General features: G+C 48.7%; 1 protein-coding gene across 1 annotated transcript in view; it reads left to right on the forward strand.

Moving 5' to 3' along the window:
* The first annotated feature begins 930 nt into the window (after positions 1 to 930).
* galnt14 (UDP-N-acetyl-alpha-D-galactosamine:polypeptide N-acetylgalactosaminyltransferase 14 (GalNAc-T14)) overlaps positions 931 to 18,552 on the forward strand; it is a 71,373-nt gene continuing 53,751 nt past the window's right edge. Inside the window, exon 1 of the mRNA XM_073056129.1 lies at positions 931 to 1,844. Coding sequence (XP_072912230.1) covers positions 1,698 to 1,844 — 147 coding nt within the window. The 5' untranslated portion in view covers positions 931 to 1,697. The remainder of the gene's footprint in view (positions 1,845 to 18,552) is intronic.

Here is an 18,552-nt window from a genome sequence, read left to right on the forward strand (position 1 = left end):
TATCTCTGAGATCTAAAACAAAAGAGAATCTGCAGATGCTGGAAATCCAAGCAACAAACACAAAATGCTGAAGGACCTCAGCAGGCCAGGCAGCACCAATGTAAAAGAGTAAACAGTTGATATTTCAAGCCACGTCCTAATGAAGGGTCTGGGCCCAAAATGTTGACTGTTTACTCTTTTCCATAGATGCTGGCTGGCCTGCTGAGTTCCTCGAGCATTTTGTGTGTCTAACCTGGACCCTATTTCATTGGAAGTTTGAGAAGATTGGGAGTGACACCAAAAACACATGAAAATTTCTACAGTTGTACTGAGGAGAGCATTCCAACTGGCATCACTGTTTGGTACGGTGGGGAGGGGGCGCGACTGCATAGGATCGAAGTAAACTGCAGAGAACTGTAAACTTAATCAGCTCCATCGTGAATGTGAGCCTCAATCGAATCCAGGCCATTTTGAAGGAGCGATGCCTCAAAAAGGTGGCGTCCATCTTTAAGGACCCCTATTACCCAGGTCATGCCTTGTTCTCATCGCTACTATCAGGAAGGAAGTACAGAAGCCTGAAGACACACACTCAACAATTCGGAAACAGCTTCTTCCCCTCTGCCATCGATTTCTGAATGGACATTGAACCAATGAACATTACCTCACTACTTTTTAAATTTCTAATTTTGCACTATTTATTTAATTCAATTATTTAATGTATATTTACTGCAATTCACGGTTTTCCCCCCCTTATTATGTGTGCCGGTGCTTTACTGACACCCTATCCATTCACCACCCTCACATTCACGAAGCAGATCCCAAACCCACCCCCTCTCCACCAAAGACAAAGGCTACCGCCTACAGGTTCCCTCCAAGGCGCGCACACGTGGAGATACCGCTGTTCCTCCTCCGTCATTGGGTCCGAAGCCAGGAGCTCCCTCTCCCACAGCACCGTCGCTAGAAGGAGCACAGTAGTTTGAGAAGGCCCCTCATCCCCCCTTCTCAAGGGCAGTTAGGGTCGCCCCCACCACGTGAAAGAATTTAATAAAAAGAGTCGGGGCGGCGGCGCTGGGGGAAGGTTGCGGTTCAGGGAAAGCCGCTGATGAAAGATTGGCGGGAGAGGCTGGGCGTTGAACTGAGAGAGAGAGAGAGAGAGAGAGAGAACGGGAGAGGGGGTGAAGGAAACGCCAACAGAAAGTGTCAGCAGAGGACCGCGCGTCCTCCTGTCTGCATCGTGTGTGCTGGACTTGCCGTTACCTGTCTCCAGTCAACAGAGTGGGCGGCAGCACCACTCCCATTCTCCCACTCTTCTCCATTGGAACAGCTCCTTCCCCCCACCCCTATCTCCCGGAGCACCTCACCCTCACACAGCCCCTTCCTACCCACCCACAGTTCCACTCCTTCCCTCGTTTTCTCCCATCCACTCCATCCCTCCTCGCCCTCAGCCCCTCCTACCTCTCCCTCTCATTCCCATCCGTTCACATCTTCCTTCTACCTCTCGCCCTCTTTCCCCTTGAATTACCCTCCCTTCCTCATCACGCCCACCCCCAATCATCACCCTTCTCCTTCCCTTTGTCACATCTCCTTCTTTCCCTTCCCCGGAGGGGGAGGGGTGAGGACGGTGGGAGGAGACGGGGAGACGGCAGAACCCGGCATGTCATTGAGGCTCGGAGTGGGGAGAGGAGAGCGGACCGGCTGAAGACTCGGGCCGCTGCACGATGCGGCGGCTCCGCAGAGCCGAGTTGTTGCTGCTCACCGCCGCCGTTGGGCTCGCCACCCTCCTGTACTGCCTGCAGCCCAAGCTCCGGCGCCGGCTGTGGGGAGCCGAGCGGGGAGAGTCCGGGGCAGCCGATCTCCAGGAGGGGGTAAGGTGGTTCGTCACGGCTGTGGGACCGGGCTCATTCGTGTGCTTGTGAGAGTGCGCGGACGCGTGTGTGTTTGAAAAAGTGTAAATTCGTGTGCGTGAAAGCCTGTGTGTGTGTGTGTGTGTGTACGTATGCGAACATGTATGTGAGTGGAGTGGAGTGTGAGTGGAAACGTGTGTGCGTGCACATGTGTGCAACAGCGTCTCTGTGTGTGTGTAAGAAAGAAAACCAGATGTGTCTGTGAGGTATGTGTGTGGAGGCCAGTGTGTTGTGTGAGTGTGAAGTTCGACTTGTGTGCATGGGTGGCAGTGCGTTTCCGTGTGTGTGGGGGGGGGGTGCACTGTGTGTGAGTGTGTGTGTGGGGGGCGGGGCGGGGTGCACTGTGTGTGAGTGTGTGTGTGCGCGCGCGCGCATCTTTCACTAACAGAAATGTCTGTACATACGTGTCCCAGAGTACCTGTGGAATCCTGCACACGCTTGTGCATTTGTGTTTTCCATCATGTGCGTGTTTATGCATGACCTTGCACGTGTGTACACGTGAGGCTGTACATATGTGTGCCCATTCGAATTGGGCTGCTCCATGTTCAGTCTTTAGGTGACCTCCTTGGGCCGTTCCAAGCCGTTCATTGTGCTTGGCAGCTGGTTACAAGCAGAGGTTAAAACAAACAACAGGGCACCAGACCATTTGACACGTTTACCTGTGCTAGCTCACTCGAGTAGCTCTCTTAATGGGCAGTCAGGGCAGAGGTGGGTGCAGTCTCTGGAATCCTTCGCATACTTGTCCATAGTTTTATATATTGAGAAAACAAGTAGATATGTGAAGGACAGTGACTGATACATTAATATATTATTCATTATCATTACATATTCAGTAGATACAGTAAAGGATACATCATCAATATATTAATTTGTTATATATTACCATTATGAAATCAATTGAAATGTTAAGGATGTGTTCTGGAAATGGGTAGATGCAGTGGCATGCAAAAGTTTAGGCACCCCTGCTCAAAATTTCTGTTACTGTGAATAGCTAAGCAAGTAAAAGATTATCTGATTTCCAAAAGGCATAAAGTTAAAGATGACACATTTCTTTAATATTTTAAGCAAGATTACATTTTTATTTCCATCTTTTACTGTTTCAAAATAACAAAAAAGGAAAAGGGCCTGAAGCAAAAGTTTGGGCACCCTGCATGGTCAGTCCTGTACTTAGTAACACCCCCTTTGGCAAGTATCACAGCTTGTAAATGGTTTCTGTAGCCAGCTAAGAGTCTTTCAATTCTTGTTTGGGGGATTTTTGCCCATTCTTCCTTGCAAAAGGCTTCTAGTTCTGTGAGATTCTTGGGCCGTCTTGCATGCACTGTTCTTTTGAGGTCTACCCACAGATTTTCGATGATGTTTAGGTCGGGGGACTGTGAGGGCCATGGCAAAACCTTCAGCTTGTGCCTCTTGAGGTAGTTCGTTGTGGATTTTGAGGTGTGTTTAGGATCTTTATCCTGTTGTAGAAGCCATCCTCTCTTCATCTTCAGCTTTTTTACAGACGGTGTGATGTTTGCTTCTAGAATTTGCTGGTATTTAATCAAATTTATTCTTCCCTCTACCAGTGAAATGATCCCCGTGCCACTGGCTGCAACACAAGCCCAAAGCATGATCGATCCACCCCCGTGCTTAATAGTTGGAGAGGTGTTCTTTTCATGAAATTCTGCACTCTTTTTCTCCAAACATTGCTCATTGTGGCCAAAAAGTTCTATTTTTTCATCAGTCCACAGGACTCATTTCCAAAATGCATCAGGCTTGTTTAGATGTTCCTTTGCAAACTTCTGACGCTGAATTTTGAGGATGCAAGAAAGGTTTTCTGATAACTTCCATGAATGTCATATTTGTGCAGGGGTCGCTGCACAGTAGAACAGTGCACCACCACTCCAGAGTCTGCTAAATCTTCCTGAAGGTCTTCTGCAATCAAACGGGGGTTTTGATTTGTCTTTCTAGCAATCCTACGAGCAGTTCTCTCAGAAAGTTTTCTTGGTCTTCCAGACCTCAACTTGACCTCCACCGTTCCTGTTAACTGCCATTTCTTAATTACATTACAAACTGAGGAAACGGCTACCTGAAAATGCTTTGCTATCTTCTTATAGCCTTCTCCTGCTTTGTGGACATAATTTATTTTAATTTTCAGAGTGCTAGGCAGCTGCTTAGAGGAGCCCATGGCTGCTGATAGTTGTGACAAGGTTTGAGGAGTCAGGGTATTTATAAAGCTTTGAAATTTGCATCACCTGACCTTTCCTAACGATGACTGTGAACAAGCCATAGCTCTAACAAGCTAATTAAGGTCTGAGCTCTTGGTAAAAGTTATCTGAGAGCTCAAATCTTTTGGGGTGCCCAAACTTTTGCATGCTGCTCCTTTCCTTTCTTTCACTCTAAAATTGTACAAAACAAAATTTTTACACTAATCTTGCTTAAAATATTGAAAACAATGTTTCATCTTTAACTTTATGCCTTTTGGAAATCAGGTCACCTTTTACTCACTTAGCTATTCACAGTAACAGAAATTTTTACCAGGGGTGCCCAAACTTCTGCATGCCACTGTATTTAAATGTTGAGGAAATGATAACATAAGGAGCAGAGTTCTGGGGTGGAAGTTGAGCTGTGATCGGCTGGGCAAGGGACCTGATACTCTCCTCCTGTGCTGATATTTCAGTTCACATTCTCCTGATTTGTCCCTGTGACTCTCATTGCAATTCTATTCTGTGTTGGAAAATATACCTGGCCTTTGTGAGATAGTGAGTGCATGCTCACACAAGCACAAACAGACTCCGATATACTCACAGGATATCTCTTCTCTCTCTCTCTCTCACACTCTCTCTCACACTCTCTCTCACACTCTCTCTCACACTCTCTCTCACACTCTCTCTCTCACTCTCTCTCTCACTCTCTCTCTCTCTCTCTCTCTCTCTCACTCTCTCTCTCTCTCTCTCTCCCTCTCTCTCTCCCTCTCCCTCTCCCTCTCCCTCTCCCTCTCCCTCTCCCTCTCCCTCTCCCTCTCCCTCTCCCTCTCCCTCTCCCTCTCCCTCTCCCTCTCCCTCTCCCTCTCCCTCTCCCTCTCCCTCTCCCTCTCCCTCTCCCTCTCCCTCTCCCTCTCCCTCTCCCTCTCCCCCTCACTCTCCCCCTCTCTCTCCCTCACACACCCACTGCCAGCTGGTCAGGGTTCCAGCAGGGGGAGCTCTAATATCTTTGTCCCGTAATTACTGGAGGTTATTGTCCTCACTGGTCAGTCAGGGATGGTGGGGCAGTTTAAGGTTCCCCTCATGACTGGCTTTCTTGTGGAAATGAGTCTATTTTGTACCTCATGTACTCTGGTATCCTGCTGAATAATGCCCCTGGCCTGCCTCTATCCCAACACTCCTCCCTCCAGCCCCTGTCTCTGCATCCCCGTCTCCTCTTTATATCTCCTCTCTCAATCCTAACGAATATCAGCCATCTCTCAGCCTCCACAGATGCTGCTCGATTCATTGAGTTCCTGCAGCAGATGGTGTGTTGATCCCGATTCCAAGATCTACTCCATTGTGTCCATTTTTCCAAATTTTTATTCCATATTGGCAATGGAGAAGACCGACCAGCCCATCATTTTTACCCCAGCTCACAGTGCAATCTCATCCCCTGTAAACTCTCCCCACATTCCCACGGACTCCACTCCTCACCCTGACACTGTGGGAAATTCACAGCAACCAATTAACCTACTGACTTGCTGTCACTGGGATGTCAGAGGAAACCAGAGCACCTGAGAAGCCCGTGTGGTCACAGAGAACATGCTAACTCCACCAAGACTGCATCAAAGGTCAGGATTGACCCTGGGTCTTGGGCACTATGAGGCAGTGGCTCCACCAGCATCGAGTTGTCCAAGCTACCCTGGAGGCCTTGCTGTGGTGATGTTGTACACGCCGTTAGTTGCCTCCAGTCACTAGTTCTTTGTATTGTTCCTCTCGACTTGGAAGCGTTCTTAAACCCCCCATGTCCCTTCGCAAGCTGTGGACTTGGCTGTCCATTCCTAATGATCTCTGAGGAGGATGGCATTTCAGGTGCTGGGCTAAGTTCCACTGTACGTTACCCCTTAATGTAGCTCTGTGGCAAAATAATCAAATCGCAGAACCCTTGGGAGCAGTGATATACTGAAGGATCTTGTGATCCTAGTCCATAGCACCCTGAAAGTGGCAACACCAGTAGATATGGTGGTAAAGAAGGCACATGGCGTGTTTGTCTTTGTTGGTCAGGGCATCGAGCATTAGAGTAAGGAAGCCATGTTGCAATTGTATAAAACTCTGGTTAGACTGCACTTGGAATATTCCTTGTAGTTCTAGCCACATGTGGAGGTTTTGGAGAGGTGCAGGAGAGATTTATGAGAATACTGTCTGGATTAGAGGGTATGTGCTACTCTCTGGAGTGTCTGGAGCTGAAGGGAGACCTGTTTGAGGGTATAAAATAATGAAAAACATTGATAGACTGACAGAATCTTCCTCCCTGGATAAAAATGTCTAATACTAGATGACATGAATTTAAGATGAAAAAGTTTAAAGGAGGTGTGAGAGACAGGTTTTTTACACAGTGTGGTGGGTGCTTGGAGTGGGCTACCAGAAGTAGAGGAACCAGTTATAGAGACATCTAGACACCTCCAGTGGAGTTGTCTGTGACCACATTCTTGTGGTGAATTCAAGTTCAAGTTTAATTATCATTCAACCATACATGAATACCCATGAACATATGTATCAGGGTGCAGTGAGAAGTTTATCCTTCGTGCCGTGTCTACAGATCGTTTCTCTACAACAGAGTGGCACCAGAGACCTGGGCTCAGTTCCTGCTCTTACCTGTGAGGAGTTCGTACATTTTCCCGTTTACCGCGTGGGTTTCCACCCGAAACACATGGTTAATTGATCACATGGGTGCAATTGGGTGGCATGGGCCAGTGCAGCCTGTCCTCACGCTGTCTCTGCAAATATGAAGTAAATAACAGTGCGTTGAGGGAGTCCGTAACTAAATGCAGAATGACGTGTTTCAGTATAGAGAAAATGCAGAGCTGGTAGACAATGAGTTCATAACAAGGTTATGACTCCACCTTATCGTACCGGGGATATTCCGAAGCTGGTGCTGCATGCTTTCTTGCTTTTGCATTTTCTGCCTGATGGGAGGAGGAGAAAAAGAAAACTGGGTGGATGGGGGTCTTCGATTATGTTGGCTTCTTTACTGACAGTGAGAAGTGTAGACGAGGAGAGGACAGTTTCCCTGATGTGCTGGGCTGTGTCTACAGCTCTCTGCTGTTTCTTGCTGTCACGGGCTGAGCAGTTGTCATAGCAAGCTGTGATGCTTCTGAACAGGATGCTTTCTGTGGTGCATCAATAAAGTTTGCTAAGGGTCAAATGGGACATGCCATATTTCCTGAGTTGGGTGAGTTTTACTGGCTGTGGCATCTACGTGAGCATTTCGGGTCTTCTGAGTGACCTGCTCACACCAGCTGGCAGTGATCGCCGCTTGCCTGGTGTCCTGAGATCGGCAAACCTCGCCATCCCAGAACCTGCGCTCGTAGCTCTGTTTCACTACATCCGAGCAGGAACATTGACGGCTGAAGCCTCTGACACATCTGATTGTGTTTGACAGCTAATTTTTCAGGAATTCAGTGGAGCGACTGCACATCCAGTGATGTTGAAGAAGGATCTGTTGTTGCAAAGCATGTCAACTTGACATGAGATGGAATTGTCATTAGTCTTGTCTCATTCACCCCTTCTCTCAACATGAGATTCATAACCCAAACAGCTGCAGTGGGGGTGAGGCAGACAAGTCAGTGATATTACCTTGACTGATAGAACCATAGAGCACTACAGTCCAGAAACAGGCCCTTTGGCCCATCTAGTCTGTGCCAAGCTGTTGTTCTGCTTAGTCTCATCGACCTGCACCAGGACCATAACTCTTCATACTCCTCCCATCCATATACTTATTCAAATTTCTCTAAAATGTTGCAAGCAAACCCACTTCCACCACTTGCTCTCTGAGTGGAGAAGTTTCCCCTCAGGTTCCGTTTAAATATTTCACCTTTCACCCTTAACTTATGACCTCTAGTTCTAGTTTCACTCAACCTCGGTTGAAAAAGCCTGCATGCATTTAACCTTTTTATAACCTTCATAATTTTCCACACCTCCATTAAATCTCCCCTTGTTCTCCTGCGCTCCAGGGAATAAAATCATAATCTATTCAATCTTTCTCTGTTGCTCAGGTCTTCAAGCCCCAGCAACATCTTTGTGAATTTTGTCGGCATTGTTTCAATCTTACTGCTATTTTTCGTGTAGGTATACTAAGTGACCAAAATTGCACACAATATTCTAAATTAGTCCTCACTAATATCTTAAGCACCTTCAATGTAACATCCCATCCCCTGTACTCAGTTCTTTAAGTTATGAAGACCAATGTGCCAAAAGCTTTCTTTATGGCCCTATCCACTTGTGACGCCACTTTCAATGAATTATGGACCTGTATTCCCAGATCCCTTTGTCTGGCAAACATTGTTCCTGATCCATTGACCCAGAGGGAAGGGCCTCGGCTGACAAGAGATTACAGGCGCTGGACTCTGGAGCAAGATACAGTCAGCCAGGGGAACTTAGCGGATTGGGCAGTGTTTGTGGGTGGGGGCAGGAGGGATTTGTCGACATTTTGGGTCAGAGCCCTTCATCAAAACTTTTCACATTTAGTTTTGACACAAATCATTGTCAGTTTAATTCGTCTCACAGATGCCGTTGCATCTGTTGAGTTCCTCCAGCAGATGGTTTGTGGCCTCTGTTTAACAGTGTAGTCCCACCCTAGCCCTGCAATGGGGCCATTGCCTGCAATTTGTGTTCATTTCTCTGCAGTGAGACTGAAAGCCTTGATCTGGAGATCTGGGTACTGCCTGCAGACAGGGTAGTTGATGTTGTAATGTGTTTAAGGTCCCAAAAATCTACAATTAGTTAGAAATCCAACCACACTGGTGGATCAGAGTTTCAGGGACCAGTCTGGGTAAGGGTAGCAGGTTTTCCATATCTTAAGACCTAGAAGGAGGCCATCTGGCCCATCAATTCTATCCTGTCTCACAGAGAAAAGCTATTTCCTCCTAATTATTCCCACACTGGGGAGAATTTTACAATGGCCAACTAGCTAACTTGTAGTCAGGATGCAGGAGGAGACTGGAACACCCAGGGTAAATGTGATCAGAGGGAGAGTGCAGAGATTTCACACAGTCAGCATTGGAAGTCAGGGTTTCACCAGGGCTTTGAGATGGTTGGAACACTGCGCCACCCCAAAATCTGCCTTCCCTGCTGGGTGTTGTCTCAGACCGGATGACCCAGATGGTTCCTGGCCCCCATGTCTGACAATAATCCCATGGTTTGGATTGCGATGCCTCAGCAACTGAGGAGTTGAGACACACTCTTGGACAGCTAGAATGCTAGCTGGGTTGGAGGGGATGTGTTATAAGGAGAGGTTCGTCAAACTCTGGAGTGGCAGAAGCTGACGGGAGATCTAATAGACGTTTACGAGACGTTCGGGTAGAGTAGGCAGCTGGTGCATTTTCTCCAGAGTTGAAATGTCAAATACCAGAGGGCTTGCATTTCAGGAGAGAGCGGGTACATTCAAAGGCGAGTTTTTTTACACGGAGAGTGGGTTTGCCTGGAGTGTGCCGCCAGAGGTGATGGTGGAGGAGAATATGATGGGTGTAAATAAGAGGCTCAGGGGTAGGTGTATGAATGTGCAGAGAATGGAGGGGTATGGACCACGTCCGGGCAGAAGGGATCAGGGGAATCAGGCATCATTAGCTTGGCACAATGTTCTGGGCCAGAGGCCCTGCTCCTGTGCTGTACCTTACTGTGCTCCTGGAGAACAACTACTTCACCATTGCCGGCACCAGGAGGGGCTCGGGCTGGGTCAGGGGCTGACAGTGATGAGAGGCAGGTCCCCTGGTACAGCACAGAGAGCGAGGCTTCAGACACATTGGCTTTCCTCAACACCCCGCACCTTCTTGACTGATGACCCGGGCAGCCTAGGTAGATGGTGGGCATTCAGTCTGCTGGGGAGGGGGACACAGGAAGGAAGTGGCGGCACTGTGCCAAGGAGATCATTGCCCAATCTGAAGGTGCGGAGGGTAACTTGGTCTCACAGTGTTGATGACACTTGGTGATTCCCCATTGGACAGCATCAACACTAAACTCATTCATGGCAAAACAGACCAGCATTTGTCTTAAATAGAACAAAGAGCCTTAAAATAGATCAGCCTGACAGCTCAGGCAAGCCTCATCCGAGAGCCATTAGTCAGAACTCAGGGGAATACGTGCTGAGGTCATCTTTGGGTCAGTGCCAAGCATCAACCCACCCAAACCATTTGGTCTGTTCAATCTACCCTAATTCCATGAGGAGCAATCCTGTCAGCCCCATTCCCTGTCCTTTCCTCACAGCCTTAAGCACTATTCTAGCTCAAGTTCACAGAGTTTTACAGGATAGAATCAGGCCTTTCAGCCCACAGACTCTATGCTGGCCATCTGTTCTCTCCACATTCCTATCAATTCCCGCCCCCCGCCAGATTCTACCCCTTGTGCACCCTAGATTTCTTTTTTTAAAAGAGATTTATCCATTGAATACAGCATCACATTCCCACAACATACCACTATTCCCACAAATTACAGTCAACAGCTTCAAATTTCAATATCTCTACCCAGAATGCTCTGCAGCCCCTGTGGAGCCCGTTGGTTCCAGAAATACCCCAGTGTACCTGTGGAAACCACATGCGCCTTCTCCAGGGACAAATGAGCATGGATGTATCCCTGGGAAAAGAGAAGTAATAGGCTTAGGTAGAATCCTTGACTGCCCACCACTTGGACCACCTTGGCCAGGCCCTGGAGCAAACCGATTAGGAGCTTCCCTGAGTAACCCACTCCCCAGCCCTCCACCTCTGCACTGGGTGACCGAAAGTCAGGTGTGTGGCGCTGAAGTGCAGCCAGAACCTGAGAAACAGTCCCTTCAGATGTTCAAAGAAAGTCTTCAAGCCCTCACACTCTGTACACTAGGGGCAACTCACAGCAGCCAGCTCGCCAACTGGCTGACATATAATTGGGAGAAAGCAGAGCAACAAGAGAAGGTGCAAGCTCCACACAGATAGTAGCTGAGGCCAGGATCCAACCTGAATCTCTGGAGCTGTAAGACTGCAGCTTTACCTTCTGAGCCACTGGTGTCTAAGATGGAATAAGCTGCCAGTTCAGACTAACCTTACCCCAGGAAAATTCATAGAAAATAGAAAAAGTACAGCACATTAGCAGGCCCTTCGGCCCATCCAGTCCATGCTGAACTACCCACTCTCATCAAACTGCACCCGAACCACAGCCCTCCATACTCCTACCATCCATATACCTATCCAAGCTTCTCTTAAACATTGAAATCAAGCTTGCATGCATCACTTGTGCCTGCAGCTCATTCCACACTCTCATGGCCCTCTGAATGAAGAAGTTTCCCTCATATTCCTCTTAAACTTTTCCAGTTTCACCTTTAACCCATGGCCTCTAGTTGTAGTCTCACCCAACCTCAGTGGAAAAAGCCTGCTTAAATTTACCCTATCCATGCCCCTCATAATTTAGTATACCTCTATCAAATCTCCCCTCAATCTTTGTCATAGGTCTGAGGAACTTCTCTGGAATTTTTCTTGTATCAGTGTCAAGGGCCATCCGGCGTATTGAATCAACCCAGGAATAATCCCACCATTCCCATCGACCCACATGTTACCTTCTCTCACATGCCCAATCTAATCTTTTTTGAAGGTTGCTTCCAGTATTCCCAAGTTAGGGAATTCCACAGTAAACTAGTGTGTGTAGGGAAAAAAGGCTTTTCCGTGTAATCTTCCTTGTATCCTGCTGGTCACCTTCCAATGGCCCTGGAAGCTTCTGCTCCAGTTCACTTTCCATAGACACCCATGATCTTCAATGACCGAACCTTTCTGGGTTGGGAGAGAGAGAGAGCCTGAGTTTAATCTCTTGGCCACAAGTGAAACATTGGAGCGAGGAATCAGCCTGAGACGTGCACAGAGCCAGATCCTGCCTGGTACTGGGGGGGGGGGGGGGGGTGGGGGCGGGGGGGAGACTTAGAAAGCAGGTGAAATGAGAAAGAATAGTGTTGAGTTGTAAAGTGGGAGAATTACATTCTATTGCAGTTGTATAAGACGTTGGCAAGACCACTCCTGGAGTATTATGTACAGTTTTAATCACCCTTTTTTATTAAACTGGAAAGAATGTAGAGAAGATTTACAAGGACTGACCAGGACTCGAGCCTGAACAATAGTGAGAGAATAGGCAGGCTAGGTAGGACATTATTGAGGAACATCATTGAGGTTATAGAGGTGTATAAGATCATGAAGGGTACAGATAGGTTGAATGCACTTGGTCTTTATCCCAGACTAGGGAACAAAAAACTCAGGGGGGGGGGGGGTGGGAGGGCTTAAACTGAGCGCCGAAAGATTTAAAGGGGACCTGAGGGACAACTTCTTCACCCAAAGTGTGGTGCGTGTATAGAACAAGCCGCCAGGAGTGGTCGCGGTGGGTACAGTAACAACATTGAAAAGACATTTTGCTAAGTACATGGATAGGAAAGGGTTAGAGGGAGATTGGCCAAACATGGACAAATAGGACCAACTTAGATCTTAGTTAGCATGGACACGTGGGCCAAATGGCCTGTTTCCATGCTGTATAACAATGAAGCAACAAGTCTGTCACAGGGGGTGCTGTGTGGAAGGTATTGGGCAGAGCATTTCAGGGTTAAGTTCCGCTAATCTTTCAAACTAGAATCTGCAATAGGATCAGACTGATAGATTTCCCCTACCCCTAATGTCACAAACCAGGCAAATGGAAAGATTACACTGTCCTGTCAGAAAAATAACTCCAAAGAATGAGGTCCTTATTTCTGGCAAGTGTCAACATGCTGTGGGCTCCCTGCCATCACTCTCTGCTGAGTCTCAAAGACCCACAGCCCATTGCCACCAGTCCTGTGCTTCGCCTGCACAGAGCAGGCTCTCTCTAACTGTTCTGAGACATGACGGGGCCAAGGAAACAATTTTGTGGGGGGAGAGGGGTGATTGATGACCCTGAATCTTTAACAACCCACCTCAACCCCAATGTACCATCAATGTTTTGGGATCTTTCAAATGGCTGCTGCAATTGCTAGTCTTCTGATTTTCCTGTGGTTTACAAAGTAATTTGTGCATCCTGGTGTTGTGTAATCAAGCATTTTCTTATATTTTCCTGCTGCTTTCAGAATTATATACTCCCAAACCAGCCCCAAGTCCTGCTTATCACTTATCTACACTAATCCAAATGCTGGCCCATACACTGTCTGTGTCTGTCACTCTGGGAGCTTCTGGATGGATAGCACAACCTCAAGAACAATTCCAGCTGGGATCCTGCTGGTCCTTTTGTCGGAGATGGGACTGGGCAGAGGGGTTTCAGACTGCATCCCTTTGTTCAACCAGTGGGATCCTGGAGCTGGCCAAAGCTTCTGGCCAGTGGTATTGAGTGGGGAGGGCGGGCGACTCCATGGCAGAAAAGGATGGGGCCAAGGAGAAAGCAGGAGGGGTGAGGATGCACTGTCATATGGAATCGAAGTGGATGTGAGCAGGAACTAGCTGGGCTGAATGGTCTTTTTCTGTGCCTCAAACCCCTGTCTGGTGTTGCTCCCTCCCCTGCTTTGTGGTACAAACTGAATTCACAGCCAGGAATTCTGTGTGTGACGTACTGGGCCCACTCCCTCACAATGCCAGAGTGCTGGGTTCAATCCTGACCACGGGTGCTGTCTGTGTGGAGTTTGCACGTTCTCCCTGAGACGGTGTGATTTGCCCTGGTGCTTTTGTTTCCTCCCTTGTGCCATGAATTAATTGGCTGGTGGAGTGGGGGTGAGGGGGTAGGATCCGGGGGTGAATGGGTGGGTGGGTGAGTCGGAGTTGATGAGAATTTGGGGAATGTTAAACGGGTTAGGGCAGGGTTGTTGTAAATGAGTGTTTGATGGTTAGCATGGACTCAGTGGGCCGAAGAGCCTTTGTCAGTGTTGTATCTGAGTTTATGTGATTAAATCTGTCTCAGTTCCCCAGCTGCCGAGGGTGGATTTGAACGGGAAAGGAGTTTGCTGCCTCTCTGCTGATGGGGGAGTCTGCACCTCATTTCCGATGGCTGACAAATCACAGCTGTTTCCAGTCGGAGCTCTGGCTCACTCTCAAGGAACCAGCCCTGCCCACTCCCTCCACACACATTCCCAATTCAGCCTCCAGTTGTGTGAGCTAAAGTGCCCCCAGCCACAACGTCACCACAGGCTGGGGCTCCTCCTGTCTGTCTCTTCCTCAGGCTATAGGCAACTGCCCACACCCGACATCAAACCCCACTGTGTCACTATCCACACGATCTCCACCCCTCCTCACCCCCACTCACCACCCCTCCTCACCCTCCTCTCCTCACCACCACTCTCTCCTCCTCACCACCCCCCACCCTCTCCTCCTCACCACCCCCCACCCTCTCCTCCTCACCACCCCCCACCCTCTCCTCCTCACCACCCCCCCCACCCTCTCCTCCTCACCACCCCCCCACCCTCTCCTCCTCACCACCCCCACCCTCTCCTCCTCACCATCCTCCCTCTCCTCCTCCCCTCCACCCCGCCTCTCCTCCTCCACCGCCCCTTCTCCTCCCCCTTTCTCTTTCTCCCTTTGATTTTCTATCTGATTCAGAATCAGGAAAATTTATTACCTTTTACTTTGTATTCTTTGCACTTTTGAATTTTGATTCCCTCCCCTGCTCTCCCTCTCTCCCCAACTCTGACCCTCTCTCTCCACCTCCCCCTCCCCCAACTCTCTCACTCTCCATCGAACTCTGACTCTCTGCCTCTGTTGGTGCCACACCCTACCTGTGGTGCGGTTCCGAGGCCCATGCCCAGCTCCAGCTGTGGTCCATGGGGTCTGTCTCACCCTCCCTGTCTCTGTGTCCGAGCCAATGCGTTCACTGCATTCTGGATGACCCTGTTTACTTCTGCTACTGTGAGAGGGATGGTGAGCCTGCACACGCAATGTTCAGAATCCCACAGTTTATTTAGAGGCATTGCGGCACCTGACGCGTGGCCCAGTGGGTTTGATCTGTCACTGACACCGACAGTCGGTGTGTCGATATCACTCGACAGGCAGGTCAGCAGCTCTAGGCTGCTACTCTGGGCCCCTGGTATCATCGCTAAGCACTTTGGAAGTGAGGGAATTGCTGCAGAGGGTGTTAGTGCACAGCATGATCCCACAAATGGCTGGCTGCTGAGCCTTGGTCAGTCACAGAGTGATGTAGCTCAGAAGTAGGCCTTTCGTCTTAACTCAGGCCTGCTAACTGTGTTCCACTGAGCTCGTCTCATCTGTCTGCGTTTGTCCCTTGACCATCTGATTCTCTCCAGTTCATTTACTTATCTGACGGGAAACGCAAGAGATCTGGAGCAACACACACTAAATGCTGGAGGAACTCTGCAGGTCAGACTGTATCTAAGGAGGGAAGTGCACAGTTGACCTTTTAGACCTCAACCCCTTTATCAGGAACTAGATGGCTTTTATATGGTGCTACTGTGCCCGTCTCACCCGCTGCTTTTGGCCGCTCTGCACCCTCTGTGTGAAAAAGCTGCTCGATGTCCCCTTTAAATCTCTCAGCTGATCTTAAATTTATACCCTCTTGTTTTTGGCACCTCCTCCCCTGGAAAATAAATTGTGTGCTTTCCCCTTGCCTTGTACACACCAGTCAGAATGGGGGCAGGTGAGGGGGGGCAGAACCTTGGCATGGTGTCCTGTGTGGATAACAACGCCCCATGAGAGGTACTAGAGCCAACACCCCGAGACAGGACACTTCACACTGAAACCTGCCCAGTTCTCCGAGCAGCCCTGCAACCTTCTCCCCGTCTTCTTACCCACGCCTCGCCTCTTGGACCTCCCTCCTCCCTGAGCCTTTCCCTCATCGCCTTCGACCCCACCCCAAACTCCTCCTCGAACCACTCCCCCATTTCCTCCCTCGCCCTTCTCCTTATCTCCTCCCTAGACCTTTTGCTCATCTCCACCCAGCTAGCCTGATCCCATCAGCTCCCACTGTCTACTCTGGGTTCAGCATAACTGGCAGGATCTGGAGACTGGGATGGTGTGGAATGACTGCTCTCACTGTCTGCACACCAACCTCACTCTGCTGCACATCGGGGATGCTTTGGCGTTGAGGCAAGTCTTTGTATAAAGGCTACAATTATATTTTAATTTGTCCTGACCTGAGTTTCGATGTTCCACATCTCTGATTGAGTCACCATTTTAAGGAGACTGATTATGAAGATGGATGAGAGTTCACACACACAGATGGAGACAGGCTGTATTGCTTGACTGATAGGCCAGGGTTTGTGATCTTTGCAAACTTCTGTGCCCCCCACCCCTCAAAGTAAATGTATTATGAAGTATGTATCTGTCACCGTACTCTACTCTGCGACTGCTGTCCTTGGGGGCATTCCCACCCTTCATTTTATCCACCCTGCTCTAAAGTAAATCCCAGTTATTTAATTTCCCATTGTGGAGTCATACGGCACAGAAATAGACTTTTGGCCAGCTTGTCCATGCTGATCAAGTTCAGGTTAGGCTTAGGGTCACCCTGCTCAATCTCTCTCCTTCGCTCAGTCCCTCGAGTCCTGGCAACATCCTCATCAATCTCCACTGCTCTCTTTGGCTTCTTTCCTATGACAGGGCCACCAAAACTGAGCACGACTTTCCAAATGAGGCCTCATCAACACCGTGTACAACTGGAATGTTTCTCCTAGCCTCCATACTCACTGCCCTGATTGATGAAGCTTTCTTCAGCACCCTGTCTACCATCAATGTCTCTGTTCGGGAACGTGTGCAAGAACTCTGTTGCTGCTCCATTTGGGAATAGGTTCTACTTTCCCAACACCCTGGAGCACTGATTGTGGTGATGAACGTTTCATTGGATGTTCCCACATTTGCAGCAGCTGGCTTCAGTTATACATCACAATGGGTGGGGGAGACCCTCACATACTCACGGGGAAGAGCAAATCTAGGCAGCACCTCACAGTTCAACCTGGGTATGAGCCTGGGACTTGCAGAGCTCGGCCCAGTCCGAGGTTGTGCAATGAACAAGGAATTGCAATTATTTTCTTACTCTCATATGTAGCAAGGCAGAATATGTGAGAAGGATGTAACTAAGCTAGAGAATGTGCAGAAAAGATTCACAAGTAAGTTACTGGGATGAAAAGGCTTGAGTTGAGACTGTGTTGGCTGGGACTGTTTTAATGTAGAAGGCTGAGGGGTGACCTTATTGAGGTTTATAAGATCGCGAGGGGTGTAGATTATGATGAATGGTCACAGGTCTTTTCCCCATGGTAAGGGAATCTAAAACTAGAAGAGTTAGGTTGAAGGTGAGAGGGGTGAGATTTAAAGGGGACCTGAGGGGCAATTTTCTAACACGGGTGGTGGCTACATCGAACAGGCTGCCAAAGGAAATGGTAGAGTTGGATACAATTACAACAGTTACATGGATGGGAGGGTTTTAAAGAGACATGGTCCAAACGTGGGCAAGTGGGGCTTAGCTCAGGCAGGAAACATTTTTGGCATGGATTACCAGGAGTCCTGGCTGGAAGGTGGCAGCCTGAACCATCGACTGTTCACTCTTCTCCATGGGTGCAGCCTGACCTGCTGAGCTCCCTCAGCACGTTGTATGTGTTAGTCTGGACAAAACGGGCTGAAGGGTACGAGGTTAGGGAAGTGAATGAGCGGAGAGCAAAAGAGAGAGAGAAATAAAAGATTGTAGACCATTGGGAGGACTCAATGCAAGGAGTGGAGTTTAATAATGACACTGACAGCGAACCATTCAAGGTAGGGAGATGATGGGCAAGAGGCCCTGGTTGGGTGCAGGTGAGGATAAGGGCAGGTGGGGTGTGGATGTCATAAGCTGACACTGAATTATAATTAACAGAGGTGGAGATAAGTGCTGAGCAGGCAAGATGGTGTCAGGGTCTGCTCAACCTGTGTTACCTGTCACCGAAGGTTCCCTCAATGTATGAGGGAAAGGAGAGGAGGTGACACAGGGGAGGGCAGTAATGGTTGGGAAGTTCAGCTCATCAAGCGACAAATCTTTTCAGAGTGGGAGACTGGGTAAGTAGGAGACGAGGCTGCTGGTGTAGAGTCAGGCTTCAGAGTCTGGGCTGACACCCTTGCACACGGTGAACAGTAAGGCTGAACAGACAGCACCTTGTAATTATATAAAACTTATTTATATCAAAGTTATGCAGACAGCCAACCAACTGGTGGGTGCATTCAAAGACGTCTTCAATCTGGCATTGCTGCATTCAGAAGTTCCCATCTGCTACAAGAGGGCTTACCCATCAAGAACCTACCAATCTCTGCCTTGAATGTACCCAATGACTTGGCTTCCACAGCCCTCTCTGGCAATGAATTCCACTGGTTCACTCCTTTCTGGCTGAAGAAATGCCTCCTCATTTCAGTTCTGAAGGGACTTCCCTTTATTCTGAGGCTGTGTCCTCAGATCCTGCACTCTTCCATTACTGGAAATATCTCCATGTCCGCTCTATCTAGGCTTTCAGTATCTCGTAGGTTTCAATGAGATCCCTCCTTCATCCTTCTGAACTCCACTGAGCACAGGCCCAGAGG

The sequence above is a fragment of the Hemitrygon akajei genome, chromosome 9, assembly GCF_048418815.1.
Source record: "Hemitrygon akajei chromosome 9, sHemAka1.3, whole genome shotgun sequence".
Classification (NCBI taxonomy): Eukaryota; Metazoa; Chordata; class Chondrichthyes; order Myliobatiformes; family Dasyatidae; genus Hemitrygon; species Hemitrygon akajei.